The sequence below is a fragment of the Tenrec ecaudatus genome, chromosome 6 (assembly GCF_050624435.1).
Source record: "Tenrec ecaudatus isolate mTenEca1 chromosome 6, mTenEca1.hap1, whole genome shotgun sequence".
NCBI classification, from domain to species: domain Eukaryota; kingdom Metazoa; phylum Chordata; class Mammalia; order Afrosoricida; family Tenrecidae; genus Tenrec; species Tenrec ecaudatus.
This window is the reverse complement of record NC_134535.1, coordinates 151,786,479-151,809,687: the sequence shown is the minus strand read 5'-3', so window position 1 is coordinate 151,809,687 and position 23,209 is coordinate 151,786,479. Positions and strand designations below refer to the sequence as shown.

The 23,209-nt window shown below is 44.8% G+C and overlaps 1 protein-coding gene across 1 annotated transcript in view; it reads right to left on the bottom strand.

The window, feature by feature from the left end:
- CCDC3 (coiled-coil domain containing 3) overlaps nucleotides 1–22,680 on the bottom strand; it is a 106,340-nt gene extending 83,660 nt beyond the window's left edge. Inside the window, exons 1-2 of the mRNA XM_075552369.1 lie at nucleotides 21,764–22,680; nucleotides 18,960–19,134 (exon numbers count right to left, since the gene is read on the bottom strand). Coding sequence (XP_075408484.1) covers nucleotides 18,960–19,134; nucleotides 21,764–22,137 — 549 coding nt within the window. The 5' untranslated portion in view covers nucleotides 22,138–22,680. The remainder of the gene's footprint in view (nucleotides 1–18,959; nucleotides 19,135–21,763) is intronic.
- Nucleotides 22,681–23,209: the final 529 nt, after the last annotated feature.

Sequence of the window (23,209 nt, the reverse complement as noted above, 5' to 3'; positions counted from 1 at the left end):
CAAATCATCACAGAAGCTGGCTTATATGAAGAAGAATGTGGCATCGGGATTGGTGAAGGGCTTATTAACAAACTGCGGTACACAGATGGCATGACCTTGCTTGTTCAAAGTGAGGAAGACTTCAAGCACTTCTTGATGCAGATCAAGGATTGCATTCTTAAATATGGATGACAACTCCACGTAAGGAAGACCCAAATCCTCAAAACTGGACCAATAGGTAACATCATTGAGAGAAGGCCGAAGTTCTCAAGAATTTTGTCTTGCTTGGATCGGCAATTCGTACTTAAGGAAGCAGCAGTTAAAAGATTAAAAGACGGGTTGCATTAAGTAATCTACTGCACACGACCTCTTAAGAGTATTGAAAAGCAAGGATGTTACCTTGAGGACTAAGATATCCCTGACCCAAGCCATAGTGTCCGTTGCCCCCATATGTATGTGAAATTTGGACACTGACTAGGGAAGACCAGAGAACAGATGCAGTTGAATTGTGGTACTTGAGAAGACTATTGAATAGTACCATGGACTGCTATCAAGACTGACAAGTCTGTCTTGGCCAGATTGCTCCTTAGAAGGAATCTTGGCAAAACTTCATCTTACATACTTTGGATGTGCTGTCAGGACAGACAAGTCCCTGGAGAGGGACATCAAGCCGGGTAAAGTAGAGGGACCGCGAAAAGAAGGAAGACCCTGGAGGAAATGGAATTGACACGGTGGCTGCAACAATGGGATCCAGCATGGTAGCAATTGAGAGGATGATGCACGACCAAGCAGGGTTTCATTCTATTATCCACAGGGTCGCTATAGGTAGGAACTGACTCAATAGCACCCAACAACAACAACAACAACATATCACTTCAAATAAAACAACTGACAGTATTTGCTGCTACTGGTGGAATTAAGCTTTCAGATGAAAATGAAAACTTCAAATGTGCCACTACAAACATCACAGCTTCTCAATCCGTAAAAAGACTTTCCTGATGAGACTGGTGGGTGATATTAGTAAATAGGAATTTTGATGTTGCATAATTATGGAGACATTTGAAAGATTTGTATAGCTCAGTGAAATAATATTTGCCTACTGGGTTGTGCAAAAAGGTTAAATTGTGTGCATGGTGATAGTCCCATTCAAAATGCTACATGAATCAGTGCATTTTAATGTAGAGATACAAAAAGTGCATTTATATGATTTCACAAGCTACATTACAGTTAAATTTTAAAATGATCATACTGAGTTTTAGTACACGATAAAAAAGGAATTAAAAAAAACAGAAAAGGGATACGAAGTCGGTGCTCAAATACCTCCTTTCATTCCTTCTTTCCCCAGGGAAGAGGATCTTTGTTTTTGAACAAATGATCCCTTAGACTAGATTGTCCCAGCACACTTGCAGGGATGCCTTTATATCAGGTTTTGTTTTTTTTTTTACCATGGCTATTTATGGAAGGTTTGAATAAATTGAGTTCTGATTTTTTGACACCACTGTATGTTGGGGGCTCCAACCTCACTTACCAAATCACAGATCCACTCCTCATTTCTATTTTCTTTGCTGTTGTTGTTAGGTACCATCAAGTCAGCTCCGACCCACAGTTATCCTATGCACAACAGAACAATTGCATGGTCCTGCACCATTCCCATAATTGTTCCTATGACCGCGCCCATGGATGCAGCCACTATTTCAATCCATCTCTTTGAGGGCCTAACATGTTTTCATTGTCCTTCCACTTTATTGGACACAATGCCCTTCTCCAGGGACTGATCTGACAATATGTCCAAAGAATGTAAGGTGAAGTCTAGCCATCCTGGCCTCTAAGGAACACTCTGCCCTTACTTCTTCCGATACAGATCAGTTGGTCCTTTTAGCAGTTCATGGAGCCTTGTTCAGTGCATCTTGAACTTCTTCCTCCAGCACCCTGGGTTCTTGTTCATACGCTACCTCCTGAAATGGTGGACTGTCGACGATTTCTTTTTGTACTGTGACTTTGTGTGTTCTTTACAACTTCTCTTGATGCTTCCTGAATCATTCAATATGTTGCCTGTGGAATCTTTCAAAATTGTAATCCCAGGCTTGAATTTTTTTTCTTGGGTTCTTTCAGTTTCAGGTAGGCTGAGCATGTACTTCCCTTTGGTTGTCTAATTCTATAGCCTTACACATTTTATTATAATGTCTGATTTTGTCTTATCAAGATGCATTCTGAAGTCTTTTATTCAGTCCCTTGATGTCATCTTTCTACCGCTTGCTTTAGCTACTCTGCAAATAAGAGCAGTTCTTATTTCAGAGTCTCTTCTGGTATCCACGTTGATCTTTTCTTTATTTCCTGTTTTTTCATGACATTTTGCTTTCTTCATATATAATGGTTTTGATGTCCTTCCACAGCTTATCAGGTCTTCCGTCGTTAGTATTCAATGAATCAAAACTTATCAAGATGTTCTTGAAATTCAAGTGAACTACACTCAAGGCTATATTTTGACTCTCATGGACTAATTTAAATTTTCATCAGCTTTACATATGAATTTACAAATAAGCAACTGGTGGTCTGTTCCACACTCCACACCTGGTCTGGTTTTAGCTGTTGATATTGACCTTCACCGTCTTCTCTTCACACAAAGGTATTAATTTTTATTTCTGTGTATTCCATCTGGGGAAGCCCATGTACATAGTTGCCCTTTTTGTTGTTGATAAAAGATACTTGCTATGAACAAGTTGTTCCACTTGTAAAATTCTATCATGTGATTTCCGGCTTCATTTCTAACACCACATCCCTATTTTCCAACTACTGTTCCTTGCTCTTTGTTTCCAACTTTTATATTTCAATCACAATAACTATTAATGTATTTGATTGCATGTTTGCTGGATTTCCTACCGAAATTGTTGATAGAAGTCTGCAACTTATTCCTTACTAGCTTTATAGTTGGTGCATAAAGTAGAATAATAACCGTATTGATTTGAATTTCCTTGAAGGCAGATAAATATAATCTGATCACAGATAGCATTGTACTTCATAAAGGAGTTGGCAAGATCCTTTCTAACAATGAATGCCACACTTTTCCTCTTGATTGTGTTATTCCCCGAATAGAAAATTATATGATTTTCTGATTCAAAATGGCAAATACTAGTCCTTTTCAGTTCACAAATGCCTAGGATTTGATCTTTTTGTCTTACCTTACATTTTTGATGCCTTCCAATTTTCCTAGATTCATACTTCACACATTCCAAGTTCCAATTATTAGAATATTTTCACAGCTGTTTCTCTTTACCAGGGTGTTTAATTGTAATAAATCAGAGCCATAGGCTATTGTCAGCATACATTGGCCAATGAAGATCTCTAAGTCTCTGCTCCCACAGATATCACCCCACTTGTGTCACCATGGTTGACTCCACTCCAAGAAATCAGCTCCTCCTCTGTCACATTTCGAGTGCTTTGAGATCCAAGGGGCCTATCCTTTGGCACTATTTCTGACAGTTTTCCGTTTCCATTTATTAGGTCTTCAGAACTTGACAATGTTTTGAAGTTATGCATGAGGTTTTCAGCAGCTACATCTTTTGAAGTGACAAACTGAGTCCTTCATCCTTGTCTGTTTCATCTGGAAGCTTCACTCTGGGTGACCCTGCTGGCATTTGAAATATCAGTGTCATAGCTTCCAGCATCACAGCGACACACACGCCACCACAGTATGACAAACTGGCAGCAAAGTGGCTGTCAATTTTCTTTGAGCCCATCATAAAATAAAGCAAAATATATTCTCTTTATCTCTCTCTTTATATCTCTAATTGTATAGTCTACCCAAGCTCACCATATGTCCTAAATAGATCCAGTCAAGGGAAGCTTCAGCTTCCAGTAACAGTCAAGATTAAGTATGAAAATGGCTCCCACTAATTACAACTAAAATCCCTGGGCGTAATACAAAAATCAACTTAGAAAGTCCACAGCTAAACAAGTAGAGGCAATGAAAACCTGATTTGGGGGTGGGAACTATGTAGTGGACACAGGGTGTACAAAAAGTCTAGAATAAATCCCGATTTGTATACAAGAGACTGGGACTCATGTTGTCCAAAGAGTACAGGAGGGATGCACCAACATATCCCCTCTCTAGTCCTGCCAACTTACCTCTAAGGTGTCGAATGTCAACAGCATGGGGAAGTAAAACTCTGAAAGAAACTTGACTGTTTAGTCTGAGGAACTGGGGAAAAGGCTCCAAGGAAGTTGTGGCAGTTACATAATCTGTCAACTTGCGAAGGGGTGGAGCCTAGCCTGTCAATCAGGTCACATCTTGATGACTATGGAGATAAATAACTCACTGGAGGCAGGAAACACACTCACTCCCTGTGAGACATTCCTATTGACAAGCCCCTTGGAGCTACGCTGATAGAACCAGAGCTCCAGACTTGGAGGTGCCACATGGAGACCCATGCCAGTGGTGAGATGCTTCCACCACCACTGGCTACACAAGACTTTCCATCCACTGGCCTATGATCTACCTGTATGCGGAATCATTGCATGGTTACGAGAGTGTAAGGAGGAATTAACGTCTAGTAGCGGCATATAGGGTAATATCAGACTTATGAACTTGATCTGGACTGGGCTGGGATGTTTTCTTAATTAACAATTGCTCTTTTATATAAAGCTCTTTCTTATACACATATGAGTCTCCCTGAATTTGTTGCTCTAGTCTACCCGGACTAACACAAAAGTGGATAATATGGGGGAAATCAAGAGAAAAGAGAGCTGGAAAAGTGATTTTCCCAGTTTTGTGTATATACTGAGTTCACCCCTGAGTAACCCATATATGGAAAAGACCCGAAGAAACAAAGCAATGGCTGGAAGAGCAGACATTGCTATGAACTACTGCCCAGAATCCAAAGCAACCCATGAGTTGGGCAGGAGAGGGGCACATACCCAAAATGCACAGCAAAGGCTTGCTTTGAAAAAAAGATCCCAAATTGAAACCACTGCCCACACAAAATAAGACAGAATTTGTGTCTGAGAGCCTAGTTAAATTTTAGAAAATATTTTTTCAGTCCCCAAGAGGATTTCAACAGGAACCAGAGTTTTTCTTTATTATGGTCAAAATGCTCAATATACCATGAAAATTTTTTAACATATACAGACCTGAGAAAACTGGGCATTTTCTGAAATGAAACAATAAAACAACCAGCACCAATGCTGAGATGACTCAGAGGGAACATCTATAGAGGAGTTGAAAGCAGATTCTACAGGCATTCTACACAAGTTTAACAGTCCATTGCAGCGCACTCCCAGACTGGAATCCTAATAAGACAAGAAAAAAGAAACTACAAATCATAAAAACTAACTCAGAATGAATCACAGACCTAAGGGCAAATTATCAAACTATAAATACTTTGGGAGAAAACATACAAGAAGCTCTTAGACACTTCACCAAAGGCATGAACTAGAAAGAAAAAATTATATATATAAATGGATTTCATAAAAACCTGTGCTCTTTGTAAGACAGAAACCTTAGTGGCATGGTAGTTAAAACAGTTGGCTGCTAAACAACAGGTTGAGAGTTTGAGCCCACCAGCTGCTCTGCAGGAGAAAAAGATAGCAGCTGGCTTCTATAAAGATTTACAGCCTACAAAATACTATGGCCTAGAGAGCAATGAACAGAAGAATGAAAAGACAAGCAGATTGGGTCAAAATATTTAACAAGATGTTGTACCTAGGATACATAAAGAAAAAGGAAGTGTTGTTTTTTTTTAATGGGCAAAAATTGGAACAAAAATTTCACTGAAGAACATACACAGATGGCAAATCAGCACAGGAAAAGGTGCTCAAAATAACTAGTCACTAGGAAAATGTGTATTAAAATCATATTATGGTGCCATTACCTATCAAAATATCTTTTAAAAATGTACACTAACAATACCAAGTACTGATGAGTATGCAGAGCAACTAGTACTCCCACACCCTCCTGGTAGTAATATAAAATCGCACAGCCACTTTGGAAAATGGTTTGGTACTTTTCTAAAAGTTAAACCAACTAGCCTTGGTGGCATAGTAAATTACGTCTTGAGCTGCTAACTGCCAGGTCATCAGTTCAAACCCACTAGCCACTCTGTGGGAGGAAAATAAGGCTATCTTTTCCCTTAACGAGTTACACTCTCAGAAACTTACAAGGCCAGTTCTACTCTGTCCTATAGGGTAATTAGGAGGCAGAATCGATGCAATGGCTGTGAGTAAGGAGAGAGAACCATCGCCAGTAACCCCAGTCCTAGATATTTTCCCAAGAGAAATGAAAACTTGTGTTCACATGAAAATCTGTACATAGATATTTCTAGCAGTAAAAAACTAGAGATAACTTACACTGGTGAACAGATAAACAAAAGTGGAATGCCAAGTTGCAGAGGGGAACACCATAAGCCACTCAAAGTACTCCAAGCCCCGTGTTACACAGCACTACAGCTTACGGAGAGGTCAGCCATTGAAACGCCATCCTCTTGAGCCCACAACCACCTGACCAGTGTCCTGTGAGAGGACTATCCAACTCACATTCCAAATAACAGAATACCGGTTGGTTAGGGTAAGAGTGAAACCACAGAAAGATAAAGCAGTAGCCTTATACCCCAAGTGCAGCTACCTGCAGGTAGTTCATAATAGCACTCAAAAAAGTCCCCCAAGAGAGAGCCCAGTGCTCTCTGACCCTGGAAGATGGTGCCTGCCTCCTCTAAAACAACACATGAAACGCAACCAGCCCCAACAACCTCAACGAAAAAGCAGGAGAAACAGAAAACAATGCTAGAAGAAGTCATGAACCTAACGAGGTGCATAGAAGAAGCAGACACAAAAAGAAATTTTCAGAATGCTGTTTGGAGTCAAACAGGATATGAGGTAAGCAATACAGAAAAAGGATGAAATGATAGAGGAGATAAGGCAACACATCAAAGGGAAATCAAGACCTAAGGGATGAAATAACAAAGCCCAGTAGTAAATTAACAGACTTTGCCAACACACTTGAGGAGGCAGAGAATCACACCAGTGATCTAGAGCTGGTGTCCTCAAACTACAGCCTGTGGGCCACATGCGGCCTGCCAAGGACATTTACCCAGCTTGCTGGGTGTTTTTGCCCCGTTTGTGGTTTTTTTATTTCAAAATAATTGAAAAATTTTTTATTTCAAAATATGTACAGTGTGCATAGGAATTTGTTCATAGTTTTTTTATTTAAAAAAAACTATCGCCTGGCCTTCCAACAGGTCTGAGGATCAGTGAGCTGGGCCCCTGTTTAAAAAGTTTGAGGACCCCTGATCTAAAGGATAACCAAGCAGACCTCAACAAACAGGAAAAGCAGTCAAATAAGATGATCACAGAAGCTGAGGAAAACCTGAGAACCATGTCTGATGCTATAAAGAGGAACAATATTAGAATAATTGGAATACTGGAACAGAACACAACAAAGAAGTCAACAATGAAAATAGCGAGGGAAATCTTAGAGGAAAACTCCTCCAGCTTAATAAATGAAAATCAGGCAACCATTTGGGAGACTGAAAGAACACCAGCCAGACTGAATCCCAAGAAGTCACAAAGACACATAATAGTTAAATTATCCAACTATGAGGAAAAGGAGAAAATCATAAGAGCAGCTAGGGGAAAAACAAATAGTCACTTATAAAGTTACCAAATAAGAATATGTTCAAACCATCAGCAGATCTGATGAAGAAGGGAAGGGAGTGGAATAACGTATTCCAAAAATTGAAGGAAAATAATGCAAACCCAAGAATACTATACCCAGCCAAATTATCTATTAAGATAGATGGAGAAGTAAGAGTTGTCTCCAGACCAGGAAAAACTCAAAGAATACATAAATAGAAGCTCGTCCCTACGAAATATCCTTGCCGACCCAGTATGGGCAGAAGATCAACGCTCACCGTGTGCAAATAAGAGACCATCACATAGAAAAAATCCACCCAGAGGGCGACAAAGAAAAAACAACTCCCAAGATAGCATTAGCTCAATAGTGTAAAGAAGGCAAGAATGAAACACACACACACACACACAAACTGAGAAGATAGGTAGGTAGGACGTTAAAAGGCAGAGGCTAACAGACTGGCTCAGAAAACATAACCCATCAATCTGCTGTCTACAGGAGACACATCTCAATCTTGTCAACAAAAACAGTTTGAGAATTAAACGCTGGAGAAAAATATAGCAAGCAAATGGTAATGCAAAAAAAGCAGGGGTACCAATCTTAACATCTGACAAAATTGATCTCAAGGTACAAGCCATACAAGAGACAAGGAGGGGCACTATATAATGTTCAAGAGACCAAGAACCAGTGAGCATAATAAATATATACATGTGCCCAATGAGAGACCTGTAAAATTTGTAAATCAAATACTCCAAAAGATGAAAAAAGAAATCTGTTTCAAAAATTATAGTAGGTGACTTTAATACATCACTCACTGAAAAAGACACTTAACAAGGAGGCTACAGATCTAAACAGCACAATTGGACAAACTGACCAGATATTTTCAGAGCTTTATAGGCAAATACAAAATAAATTCACATTCTTTTCAAGTCCAAATATCACATACTCAAAGATACGCCACATGCTGGGACACAAGTTGAACGAGTAAATTCAAGTACATAGAGATTATACAGACATCTCTCTCTGACAACTATGTCATAAAGCTGGAAATCAACAAAAGGGCGATGAAGAAAACAAGGACAAAAAAATTGGAGGATGAGTAACTCTCTATTGCAAAAGGAGTGGGTATTGGCCCAGATCAGAGGAAATCAGGAAGTTTCTAGAAACCAATGAGAATGAAAATACGACTTACCCAAACCTTTGGGACAGAGCAAAGGCAGTTATTAGAGGAAGGCTGACAGCATTGCATGCACAAATGAAAAAGGAAGAGAGACTTATGGGTGATATGCTGGCACAAAATTTAAACCAATTAGAGCAGAATGAACAGAACAATCCTACCAATAGCAAAAGGAAGGAAATAATAAAAATTGGAGCTGAGATACAGAAGAGGGAAAACAAGTAAACCATAGGAAAAAATGTAGCTAAAAGTTGGTTCTTTGAAAGGATTAACGGGCTTACAAAGATCTACATGTGACCTTCTCCCTGGGGGATGGACAACAGAAAAGTGGGTGAAGGGAGATGTCGGACAGGGAAATATATGACAAAATAATAACATAAATTATCAAGGGTCCATAAGAGAGAGGGGAGCAGGGAGGGAGGTGAAAAATGAGGAGCTGATGCCAGGGGCTTAAGTAGAGAGCAAATGTTTTGAGAATGATGAGGGAAATGAATGCACAAATGTGCTTTAGACAACTGATGTATGTATACATACAACAATTGCTGTATGTATCATACAACTCTTGTGCTAAGAGTTGTATGAGTCCCTAATAGAATAATTTTTTAAAAGATCAACAGAACTGATAGACCACTGGCAAACCTGACCAAAGAAAGGAAGGAGCAGATTTCAATAGCAAGGATGAGGGATGAAACAGAGGACGTTACAACCGACCCTAATGAAATCAAAAGGATAATTACATAGTACTATGAAGGTCTATACTCTAACGAATTCAACAACTTAGAATACACAGACAAATACTTGGAAAAACAATCCCTCCCTAGACTATCTCAGATGGATGTCAAGAACCTCAACAGACCCATAGCAATAGAAGAAACAGACAAGTTTATCAAGGGATTACAAACAAATAAATTCCCCAGGCTAGATGGCTTCACAGGAGAATTCTACCAAGCATTCAGGGAAGAACTAACACCAATCCTACACAAACTCTTCCAGAACATATAAAAAGATGGAAAACTCCCAAACTCTTTTTATGAAGCTAGTATAACTCTGATACCTAAAGCAGGCAAGGATTCACAAGAATTGAGAACTACAGACTAATATCCCTAATGAACATTGATGCAAAAGTCCTTAACAAAATACTGGCCAATAAAATACAAAAGCATATAAAAAATAATTCACTATGACCAAGTGGGATTCATACCAGGAATGCAGGGATTATTTAGCATACGAAAGATCATTAGTATTATTCGCCATATTGACATGAAAAATTATAAGAACCACATGATTATATTGATAGATGCGGAAAATCATTCAACAACATCCAACACCCATTCCTGTTTAAGACACTCAAGAGGATAGGAATGGAAGGGAAATTCTTCAATATTATACAAGCCATATATGAAAAACCAACAGCCAATGAGGTAATCAATGGAGAAAAGATGAAAACAATTCCACTGAAAACAGGGACCAAAGATGTCCCTTGTCCCCAGTCCTATTTAACATCATACTGGAGGTCCTGGCTAACAATATAAGACATAGAAAAGACATCACCTGTGTCCATCAAAAGAATTCACCAAGAGAGTAATAAGAGAGTCCACAGACTGGGAAAACTTCTTTCACAATGACACATCAGACAAAGGCCTTATTACTAAACTCTACAATACTTTTTCAGGCTTCCAATAAGAAAAACACTAACTGCCTACTAAGGAGGTGTTCAAAGGACCTGAACAGAAGTCTCACAGGGGCAGAAATCCAAATGAGAAATCCAAATGAGAAAATGTTCCTGGTCATTAGCCATAAGAGAAATGCAAATTAAAACAACTATGAGATACCACCTAACTCCCTCAAAAATAGCCCAATTCTAAATATCAGAAAGTAACAAGTGTTGGAGGGGCTGTGGGGAGATAGGAACTCTCATCCACTGTTGGTAGACCTGCAGGTATGTGCAGTCATTATGGAAATCGATTTGGTGATATCTAAAGCAGAGTTTGAGCTACCATACGACCCAGGAATCTCCCTACTGGGCATATACCCGGAAAAGGCAAGAAACAAACCACAGCCATGGATCTGTGCTCCAATGTTCATCATGGTACAGTTCACAACTGCAAAGACTTGGAAATAACCCAAATTTCCATCAACGGATGAATGGATCAAAAAACTATGGTACATACAAACAAAGGAATACTACGAGTCCCTGAAAAGTAGCGACGAATGCATGAAGCACATCGCCACATGGGAAGAACTGGAGGAAATCATGCTAAGAGAAGTAAGTCAAGCACAAAAGGACAAGTACAACATGAGTCCCTTGAAGTAAGCTTTAAAAAAATGGGTCATGGGGGAAATGCTACTATTTACATACATCCCTGGGGTGAGGTCCAGCAACTATGGCAGGGGCCAAACCCAATCCAGGTATACATACAGCAGCCATTTAAATAAGAGGAGGAACGAAAGAGGAAAAAATAAGACATGGGTAGGGGAGGAGCAGGGCACTAACCCACTCAAGGGGAGGGTAAAGTTTATATCTCCACAGGGAGGGAGATACCAGGTTTCAACTCGATGTACCAAGACATGAATACAACATAAGAGCATGTACAAAGGGGCAAATAGAGAGGTCTGTGGGGCCGGCCCCAATCCCAACTATGTAGACCACCCCACACACACTCCCCTCAGAAGGATGCACTTCAGAGGACAGCACTGGGGCTACAGCTTGGGGAGAGGGGGCGCATCGGATTAGAGCACATGGGAGAAACAAAAAGGGATGGAGAGGGCATCCTAGCCCACCAATCCCTGAGGATGATGTTCCTGCTCAGGGCAGACAACACATGGGGAGGACCGTAGGGCCCGTCCCACCACAGGACACGGTGTCCCTCACTGAACCATGGTGCTACGGGGGACAGCACAGGAGACACAGTGCGGGGATGGGGATGGTGCACGGTCTGGCCCCATCACACTGGGGCAAGGTACTGAGGGCCTGCAGCAAAGCAGCAGGGGGAGCAGAGTGATGAACCCCCCCGGGAATACCAAAAATAGACTTTGGAGACAAAGTGCCGCACCCCATCAGACTCGACTGGAAAACACTCGTAAAGGCCAACAAACAGACCTTGAACTATTTATAGGCTTTTCCATTTTTGTCAGTGGCTTTCTTTTTGTTATTCTTATTTTGTTTTGGTATTTGTTGTTATTGTTTTGTTGGTTTGACTTCCTTTGTTGTTTTTATTCAGCTTTGCCTGGCTTTTGCACTTATTAATATATTTGCATTTCTATCTAGATAAGATAGGCAGAATAAATAATTGGGAGGTGAAAAGAATGGGACCAATGGTTCTGGAGGATACAGGAGCAGTGGAGGTGGGAGAAAGGAAGGAAGAGGGTGGAGAACCAGCCCAGGGACAAGGGAACAAGTGAACTAAAATCAATGGAAGGAAGGTCATAGGATGCCTAGTGGGGCTTAATCAAGGGCAATGTAGCAGTGAGGGATTACTAAACCCGAATGAAGGTCAAACATGATGGTGGGACAAGAGGAAAGTAAAAGGAAATAGAGGAAAGGACCAGGAGGCAAAAGCCATTCATAGAGACCTAAATACAGACATGTACATATGTAAATATATCTATAAAATGAGAGGGGAATAGAACTATGTACTCATATGTATTTGTTAAGAATTAAGGTTGCAGATGGACATTGGACTGCAACTCACGTACTCCTTTAACACAGTTCTAACAATCCAGTATTCTGTGATGCTGACCTTCCCAACACGATCGCTAAAGACAAAATGGGTGCATAGCAAATGTGGTGAAGAAAGCTGATGGTGCCCGGTTATCAAAAGATATAGCATCTGGGGTCTTAAAGGATTGAAGATAAACAAGCAGCCATCTAACTGAGATGCATCAAAGCCCACATGGAAGAAGCACACCAGCCTGTGTAATTACAAGGTGTCGATGGAATCAGGTGTCAGGCATCTAAGACCCAAAACAAAACCATACCAAAAGTAAATGGGAGTGGGGTATATGGAGTAGAGACCCAGTACCCATCTGTAGACAATTGGACATCCCCTCACAGAGGGGTCACAGGGAAGAGATGAGCCAGTCAGGGTGCAGTATAGCATCGATGAAACACACAACTTTCCTCTAGTTCTTTGGTGCTTCCCTCACCCCACTGTCACGACCTCAATTCTACTTTACAAATCGGATTAGACGAGAGCATGCCCACTGCTACAGACAAGAGCCTGCAACACAGGGAATCCAGGATAGACAAACCCTTCAGGGCCAACAATAGGAGTAGAGATACCAGGAGGATTGGGGGGGGGGGGGACGGGACTGGAAATCGACCACAAGGATCAGTCTAGAACCCCCTCCCAGGGGGGCAAATAATGGAAAAGTGGGTGAGAGATGAAGAAAGACAATGTAAGATATGGGAGGGGGAATCTATAACTTATCAAGGGTTCTTGAGGGAGGGCAGGCTGGAGAGCGAGGGGGAAGAAATGGGCACCTCATATCAGGGGCTTAAGTGGGAAGAGAATACTTTGAAAATGATGATGGTGGCCTAAGTGCTTGATGAGAGTATGGATTGTGACAAGATGTAAGAGCCCCCAATAAGAGTATCTAAAAGAAAAGAAAAGTGGAGTGCATTCACCCAATGAAATATTTCTCAGCAATAAAAAGGAGTGAACTAGGTATCATGCAAAAAATAGATATATATATATATATATATACACACACACATACACCATTCAATATACCATATTGAATGAAGGGGGAAGTGCAGAGTGGAGACCCAAGGCCCAAGTGTCGGCCACTGGAGATCCCCTCATAGAGGGGTTTAGGAGAGGAGATGGGTCAGTCAGGGTGCGAGGTAGTACCGATGAACAACACAGCTTTCCCCCAGATTCTGGATGCTTCCTCCCCCCAACTACCATGATCCAAATTCTACCTTGGGGGCTGGATAGGGCAGAGGTTGTACACTGGTACATATGGGGGCTGGAGGCACAGGGAATCCAGGGTGGATGATACCTTCAGGACCAAGGGTGTGAGGGGTGATGCTGGGAGAGTGGAGGGTGAGTGGGTTGGAAAGGGGGAACTGATTACAAGGATCCACATGTCACCTCCTCCTTGGGAGATGGATGGCAGAGAAGGTGGGGAAGGGAGACTCCAGATAGGGCAAGATATGACAAAATAACGATGTATAAATTACCAAGGGCACATGAGGGAGGGGGGAGCGGGGAGGGAGGGGAAAAAAAAGAGGACCTGATGCAAAGGGCTTAAGTGGAGAACAAATGCTTTGAGAATGATTGGGGCAGGGAATGTGCAGATGTGCTTTATACAATTGATGTATGTATATGTATGGATTGTGATAAGAGTTGTATGAGCCCCTAATAAAATGTAAAAAAAAGAAAAGAGGAGAAAAAAAAAGAAAATGATTAGTGAAAAGAATGTACAGATGTGCTTTATACAATTGATGTATGTATATGTATGGATTGTGATAAGAGTTATATGAGCCCCTAATAAAATGTAAAAAAAAAAAAAAGGAGTGAACTGTGGGGCACAGAACTATGTGATAGAGTCTCAAATGCATTGGGTTACAGCAAAGAAGGCAAAATTTTTAAATGCAACATATTGTATAATTACATTTCTATGATACTCTAGATAAAGTAAAACTATATATTGCTAGAAACCAAGTCATTGGTAGTCAGAACTGCAGGTTGGGGGAAGGGTTCTGCTATAAAGCAGCAGCCTAAGGGAGTCAGTGTGTTTGTTTGTAGTGAAGTAACTTTTCTGTACCTTGGCTAGCGCTGTCATTACACAACCTTAGGCATTTGTCAATTCTCAAATAACTGTAGTTGAAAGAGTGCGTTTTACCACATGTAAATTTCAAAAATTAAAATGAGATAAAAGGCCCCTGCTTAAGCCTCGGGGCTTCTGGAAGAAAGCAAGCATCCACTTCACAAACTTGTAAAAACATCATAACAATGCACCAAACAAACGAGAGTGGGCGAAACAGCTACGGCTGCCCTCAGGTAATGCAGTATGGTTGGGTATCCCCTGTCTGAAGGGTCGGGAAGCAGGAATGCAGATGGCTTGAACAGGCTGGCTTCCATCTTTAGGAACACAATCTCTTCCTCACCCCTGCTGCTCACTCCGCCTGCAAGCTGACCCATAGTAAGCCATTCCCAGACAAACTTCCTGGGAAAAGTACCTATCTGCCCTCTGTCCACATCCTCTCATCCCATCCACTTCTCTGCAATCCAGATTCACCTTCCTCTCTGTACAGAAGCAATTTTCATTGAGCCCACAAAAGTCAACCACCCGTTTTCAATCCTCATCTTCATCAACGATGTCTGGTTCTGTTGATCACAAATCCTTGAAATACTCTTCACTCTTGACCCCACCCCCCACCCTCAGACAAAACCCAAAGCCTTGCCCTGATCATCCACCCCTGTATGGTCTAGTCCACTGGTTCTCAAACATATTTGACCTACCACCCCCTTTTCAGAAAGAACAAATTATTTAGCAGCCCCCTGACAATTAAAAACTTCGATAAGATAGCCCATCAACCAAGATGAAGTGTAAGTATGAGATTTTGAAACCCACCTGGATGGTTCCAGCCTCCCCCACCCTGCCCCCCTCACCCCAGGAGGTGGCATTTGCTCCCTTGGGGCAACACTGGAACTCCAGCTCACTGGCATGAGTCCACTCTGACTCACACTGGCCCTAGGCCCTGCCGAATGCTCCCATTTCATCTCTAGTGCTCACTCTCTTGGCTCACAGCCATGGGATTGTTCAAAGCAGGGGCGGCTGTCAAGTTCATTTCAATTCACCGTGACCCCCGCGAGCGCAGAACAGAACTGCTCCGTGGGGTTTTCAAGGCTGTGAAAGCAGCACCCAGGGCTTGTCTTACGCAACGCCTCTTGGTGGCTTTGCATTTCCAGTCTTTCAGTTAGCAGACACCCATGGGAATCATCGGCCCATCCAGGGACTCCAAATACGGAGATAAAGACTCCCCTCGCACTCCCTAAAGGCACCGCGGACCTTCCTGCTGTAGATTTCCCCTTTTCTCTGTTCTGCTCTGACTTCGCCTGACCCTGACAGTTTATCATTTACAAAGTGGTTTCAAATGTCCCCTATGAGTCCCTCCTTACAGCAAGCTGAGCCAGAGCCCCACATTACAGAGGGAAAAATGAAATTGTGTGACATCCCCTCAAAATGGCAGAGCAGCCTAGAGTTCCCGTGGGAGGGAAGGGTTACGTGCCTTCTGAAGCCACCTGTGCAATGACAGCAACCGCTTCTTCCTTCCCGAATCCAAAGTGGGAGCGGGAGGGCCGCCAGGCCTGCACAGACCCGGTTTCCATCCCGTCCCATTTTATGACAGATGGATGGGAGCAGGGGTCAGTCTGGGCCTCCGCCTCAGGGGAGAGAACTTGCAGAAAGAGGGAAATAGCCAACTCCTGTTTTGACTGCTACACGCTTCCAGCAGGAGAGAACAGAAGAAGGGAGAATGTCCTTGGCCTATCCAGGGAGCATCCTGCCAGGAAATCGGGTGGATGCGTCAACTAGCCACAGACGTCCCCGCAGCCCCATCAGCATCGTGACCCCACACCAGAGAGGCGCGGAATGCTTCCTAACGCTCCTGGCTTCTGGGCAAATTTGAAAATGAGATTGCATTTCTGTTCATCAAGGTGGGGGTGGGATTTCTGAAGCTAGAAAGACATCCTAAGACACTGAGAAGTGAGAGGGTTTAGCTGCCAAGCACTGGGTTGAACGTCCCTCTAGGTGTGGCTTACAAAACGTGTCCTGCAGAAGGTCCACCCTGTTCCAGTTCTTGACCTCTGGCTTGACTCTGGAGTCCCAGGTCTATGTGATCCTCCCCAATAATGACAATGAGCCTGTTTTCAGGAGTCTTTGCGGGTGCGTGTGGCTCACATGCTAACGGAAAAGATGGGGCTTGCATCCACCTGGAGGTGCCTCCAAAGAAAGGCTTTGTGATCGATCTACCTGTGAAGGAATGGCCACGGAGAGCTCACAGAGCACAGTTGGATTCGACGCGTGGCATTGCTCTGAGGTAGTGACCACTCAACAATGAAACCTGCTGTTCTTGATGACAGTCAAGACCCACTGTCATTGCTGTACAGCACGGACGGTGGGCTGTACAAGAGCTGAGCGATGTTCCTCCGGGACTTGTAGCTGAAGAACGCCACGTGATACAAGAAAATGCATTTGTGACAAGCCCGGGGCCATCTGGCTCCAGAACACGGGGGCGATTCATGTGTTACCAGCAACAGAAAGTCTCCTAACACTTCTTCCTACAAAACAAAAATGGCCTGGACACTCCTTCTGACCCCATCACACAAGGAAAAAAAATTGCCCCCTTCTGACCTAATGCAATGCATTTATTTATCCTGGGGAGGTCAGAGAGCACAAGGCTTACCTTCACACAGAGAGAAAGGCAGCCCATTTCTGCTTCTTTGGGAGAAGGGAGCCCCTAAGGAATTGTCTACAACTCTGCATTAAGTCTGAGATCTTCCACTCACAACTGCAGCGCAGGTAGGACAACATTAAGGAGTAGCCTAAAAGACTTCAAAGTGAATCCCATTGTAGTTTAAAGCTAAGTTTTTAGGGAATTCGCTAGTCTAATTTAGCCCTGATGTGGTGCACAGGCAATAAAACCGAAAAGAGCAAAGGTGTTGAAAAGTTCAGGCTATCTCTGATCTAACTTCCAAATTTGGCTCCCCAGCAGCCTAGCAATCTGGAACAATTGTTTTCCAACCCTGAAGCTGTGGGCTCTTCCCAAAGCAATGCGACACTCCCACAGTCCGCCATCTAAGAGGCCGGGTTGATCAAAGGGAAAGCGGAAAGGAATCCTCCCCGGGATGAACATCTGAGCAGCAGAAGCAGGCTGTGTTCACACTAACACAATTCCCATGGGGCCCGTTGTTCTATTTTTTCTCTCTCTACATGATGGGAAAATCTAACTCCAGGGAGAGGGTGATAGCTTCACTGTGTGAACCTCGGGCGAATACATTCTGCAGCTCAAGAGTTATTGGGCCAAACTCTAAAGGCATAGTTGGAATCATATCTCATCTCTTCAAATAAATCTATGACTGTCAGGATGAGCAAAGCTCCCACAAAATAGAGGGCCAAGGAGCTGAACCTAGGAAGGATGCATTTGGGATGCACCTATGGCCTAGGCTTAGGGACCCAGTTTAGGTTGGGAGGTGCAATTGAATATGGAGTGGCAATAGATAGATAAGGAGCCTTAGGAGAACTGGAAGCTCCCCTAGGCTAGCCCACCAGACAGGAGGCAGGCACTTCACTCAAACCCATCACCGATTAAGGGAAAAGAAGGGAGCCACCTCCCATGCGCAGACTGAGGCTCCACCAGCTGCTGTCAAGGAGACACCAGCTCCTGGTGACCCCGAGAGCACGTATGTCAGAGGGCCACTGTGAGTGGGTGCAACAGCAGACCGAGCGGGATGGGGCGGGACGGGCCATCAGCCTAGCTTACGCTCCGATTGTCCTGGTCTCACCGCGATATGAACGGTCCTCAAAATGCTCCCACCTCTCTGACATCTCCTGCAGACTGGATGATCCCTTTCACGTTTTCATGCCCCCCATAATCCTGACCCTTATATTCCACAACCAATTTGGCCACCCTGTACCTCCAGATTTTAATAATAGTAAACACTGTAGAAATGTCACCTACGATAGTGATTTCATCTCATCTCCCTCTAGGAAATGATCTTTCCTGGGAGAAAATTCCTTAGAGAGCCCTTTGTGGTTAATAATGACAGCAATCATTCACGTTTATTGAGTTCTTACTCTGTCAAGCACTCCAGAGGGGCTTTGCAGATTTACAAGTTCTACTTACTTAATGGCATGGCTTCATCCCTATAAGGCAGATGCTACTAACATATTCCATTTTACAAAAGAGACCATGGAAACAACCTGGATCCTAACTTGTTCCTGCACTTTGTGAAGAAACCCTCATCATTCAGTAAAGCCTCGGGAATCCACAGTTTATGAACAATCGTTTTTAACTGCTTGGAAGGAAGGAAGGAGAGAAAAAGAGGAGAGAACAGGACTCTTTGGTCGGGCCTTTTGCGCGCACATTCTAGACTCTTTCGGTTACAAAAGCCACATAAGATGTAGCTCTTTCATTATTTCACTGGGGCAGAGGGTACAGCCAGTTCTTACCCTGTTATCTTCCTGGATCTCCCAGTCACTGGAGAAGGTTGCCAGCTGCTGTCCTTGAGAGCAGTTTGAAAACTGGAAGAGGCTGGAAAACATCCTCTTGTTCTCCTGCGTGTCTGGAAAGATGGCATCCTGGAAGTTGACTCCATGAGGCAAGAGGTTATAATTTTCATCCATCCTGGTGGGGAGGGGGCAAGACAAAGCAGAGATGTATACTGGACACCCATCGGGTTTATGGTTTCGATCAAGAGTCACCGAAGACCATGATAGTATGGTCAATTACATGACGATCTTGCCCCGGTCCCCATGAGAGAAGTTTGTATATCTATTTGGCTCTGCCTCACGTGAGACGGGTCTGTTTTCACAGTTTTCAAAAAGCAGAGCTTGGATGACGTAAGGGAACGTGTCTGTGTGTATGTATGTGTGTGCGTGGTACGTGCACGAGTGTGTATGTTTGTCTATTTATATATCTCCTGCATCTTCTAAGAAGCCGCTCTTCTTATCAAAGGATTGTTTGGGGAAAGGAAGGCTCATTGTTATGACCTGCATTCCGGTATGGCCAGAACACCTATCTCCTATAAGATATGAAACGTATTTCCTAAAGTCTTTAAGCCACAATATACAAGGAGGATGATCATCCTGTAAAGCCATTAGAAGATGTATGTAAATGAGTTCAGTAGTAGGCGTAGAGTAAGTTAGTTCAAAGTTTGACAGGACGTTGTGCACAAAGCTACTCATACGGACATCACAAAGAGTAAAAGAAAGATGGAAGTTGCCCTCCAGCCCCAGCCCCAAGGGGGTTTCCATGGCTACTTGGCCCTGGGACACTGACCACAGCCTGTTCTCATCTCAGCAACCCCAGAATAACAGCGGAAGAATGATGTGTATGTAGTCGTTAACACACTTCAGGGCAAGGCAAAGCTGTGAAATTGGAGTCTATCAGACTACTGTTTGACTCGGTTTTTCTCTTTGTAAATATGTCAGAGGAAAAGATGAAAGAGGTGGCTGAATACCATAGAAGTGCTGGGTGGGGGGAGGGGAGATTGCTTTTCATGATAAAATGGGAATATGGTAATGCCTGCTGAAATACTTGGAGAGCTTTTTCCTTTGGAAAGCGAAAGTTCCATTGTTGACTGTTTTTAAGCCAGGTTCTCAATATTATTCCTAAAAATACATGCAAAAAACGAGGACTCTAAGTTTCTCTGTCTCAAGAAGGCGCTGTGTCAGTGCGTGCTGACACTGTTGCGAAACTACCCTTCTCTGGCCATTCAAAAACTTTTTACTTAATTTAGCCAAACAACACCAGCCGGCAAAAGTGTTGCGTGTGTTCTAAACTTAGATGTTCCGGCTCAAATATGGGGAACATGTGTCGCCATGGACTTAAGCACACCCCTCTGTGGAATTTACTGTTTTCTTTCTCAGAGGGATGAGAAATCCCAAGAACTAAAAGTGAATCTGCAGACCTAGGTCATAGCTGCTCCAACTACCCCATCTCTGCTACGTCACAGAATGGGGAGCCTGGAACGATTTCCAGTGACCCCCGTCATTGAATTAACTCACTCACTCACTGGTTTGACATAAGTTCCATTCTATCTTGAAGGGACTTGTTACTCTTGTAATTGCTCTTGTAACTCAATTGGAGGCCACCCACGAATGTAGGGTTCCACCTGCTGTGGGCTCTCAGATTTCAGACTTCAGTAGAACCAACCCATTAACTGAATTCAAAGATGCTGTGAGCCACGGTGGGATGGCATAGTGGGTTGCTAAGCCAGAGTTTGGGAGTTTGAGATCACCAGCTGATCCACAAGAGAAAGATAAGGCTTTCCACTCTGCAAAGAGTTAGCTCTACCCTGCCCTATAGGGTCACTATAAGATGAGCCTTTTCTAGTTCCATACTACTACCCAGCCCTATAGGGGGGATATGAGTCAGAATCCCTGTCCTATAGGGTTGCTCTGCGTTGGAATTGGCTCAATGACCGAGAGTTTGGATTTTGGTTTGTTACATTTCACCTGGAAGGTAGGTGATCTTTTAGCCCCCAGGTGGTCTGGAATCAGCTGATTCAGCTTTATTTTCTTCACAGCCTGATTCACAGCTTTATATTCTTCTGCCTGATTCAGGTTTATATTCTTCACAGCCTGAACGCCATAAACCTGTGTTCCTGTGACGAAGCCAGCATTGGGGTCTGCAGGCAGCTGAGGGGAGACAGTGAAAGGAGAAGACAGCCGGCTGCATTCCAGAGCGCTCACATTGCGGCATGGAGGTGGGCGGAGAGAGGAGAAAGTGAACTCGCGTTTGGTAGACACTTTGCTTGGGTGCTTGTATTTCAGTCCCAAGCAAACTTGTTACGTCCCCTATAAAACGGAAGATACTGAGGTTCTTGAGACTCTCAGTAACTTAATCAAAATTACAGTTAGGGAGGACAGGGCCAGGATGCGACCCAGTGATACCAAAGATTTTGGGGGGGTTTTCTTTTCTTTCTCTCACTACGTCGAAAATAGCTCAGCACAAACGAGTCAAATGAATTGTTGGCACCGTCCCGCGGCGCGGACCTCAAGCTACAAACATATTTTGGTACTTAAACCTGATACCATCTCTGGCTTGTAGTGGCAGCCTTGTCGCTGGTTTCGGAGGGTCTCTGCAGAGACTTTCGAAATGAGAACGAAGAAAGGAAAAAGAGGCATGTAGGGATTATTGGCACTTGGCATTCTCCGCCTGGCCGCCGCCGCGCCGAACGGTGACCGCACCGCGGGGGGGCGGGGGACGCGGCAAATAGGGAGGGAGTGGTGGCCGGAGGTGGCAGGCTCACCTGAGGAAGAAGAAATAGGAGTCGTCCTGCATCACGGTGTGGGAATGGCAGGAGAAGTAGCCCAGGCCAGTGAGGTTGAGCCGGGAGCCGGCGGGCACCTCCAGCATGCTGCCCCACGCCTGGTCGCACAGCATCTCCACCTCGGCCGAGTAGAGGAGCCCGTCCTGGCTGGCCTCGTACTGCCACGGCAGGTAGTTGTACAGGCTGTGCACCTCCGGGTGCAGCGCCAGCACTTTGGCGTACACGATGATCTCCGCCAGCTCGGCGCGGCAGCCCTCGCTCAGGGGTCTCCACTCCGAGGGCAGCTGGCAGCTGCGGCCCAGGCCGAGCCCGCCGGCCAGGCACAGCGCGGCGAGCAGCAGCGGGCGCAGCATGCCGGCGGCGGGGCCGGACGGCGCCCCTGGTCCGCGCGTCCCTCCCTCGGTCGGTCCGTCCGTGCGTCCGCGCGCGCAGAGCCGCGGGCGCGCTAACCGGGGCGCATGCCCCGGACCCCCGCAGCGGGCTCAGCCCAGTGCGGGCGCGCGGCGGCCAGTCGCCGGGGGCGTCGAGGAGCCGGGAGCGCCAACCCCGCGCACAGCGCCGCCCCGGCCCCGGCAAGGGCAGCTCCCGGCTGCGCCAGCGCCCTTCCGCCGCGGCCCGGAGCTCGGCGCGCCGCCCGCGAGGCTGACCATGCCCCGGCCCCGCTGGGGACGCTTTAAAGGGGGCGCGGGGACCGGCAGCCGCCCGCCTCCCTGGCTCCCCAGCCCCCCAGGCCGGGGCGTGTGCGGCGGAGGGAGAGGGCGGGGAATCGTCAGGGTCCAGGCCGGGTCGGGCTGGGGTGGGGCGGGGAGAGCCAGAGGCTGGGGTGCGGGGAGCTCGTGGGGCACCCCAGCGCACCGCGGGGCTCAGCGTCGGAGGTGCTGGTGCCTCTGTGAACCCCGTGATGTGCGCAGGGCGGGAGTCACCGGGAAGAGGCAGAGCCCGGCCTCGCTCCCCACGGACTGTCTGGGTCCAAGCCCTGGGGCGCACAGAGTAATTGTTCGGAACACACAGCCTCGTTTTAAAATTGCCCTTCCTCTGGGCGGTCGCACTGTGCGGTTCCACGGGTGCCATATACTTCATTTAGCGTTCAGACGCAGAGAAGGGAAATCTGGTTCTGCTTGGCCCACAGGAAGGGCGGTGGCGAGGCAAGGTTCGGACTCATTACCTTGCCGAATCAATCTTTCTCTCCTCCCCACCCTCATTTTGTTTTTAATGGTCTGAAGAGAGGCCTTGATGAAATAGGTGAAAACGAAAGTGGCTCTGGTTTTCCCAAAGCTAGATAAATTGCATCATTTCTATGTCTAGGTATCTGAACACTGTACTTGAGAAATGCGGTCAGGTAGAAATTCCAGACAGCGCCCCACACACAGGTCAACGGCTAGTTTGAAGGGACCCAACCTCTCCAATGCTGTGGTCTCCTTATCT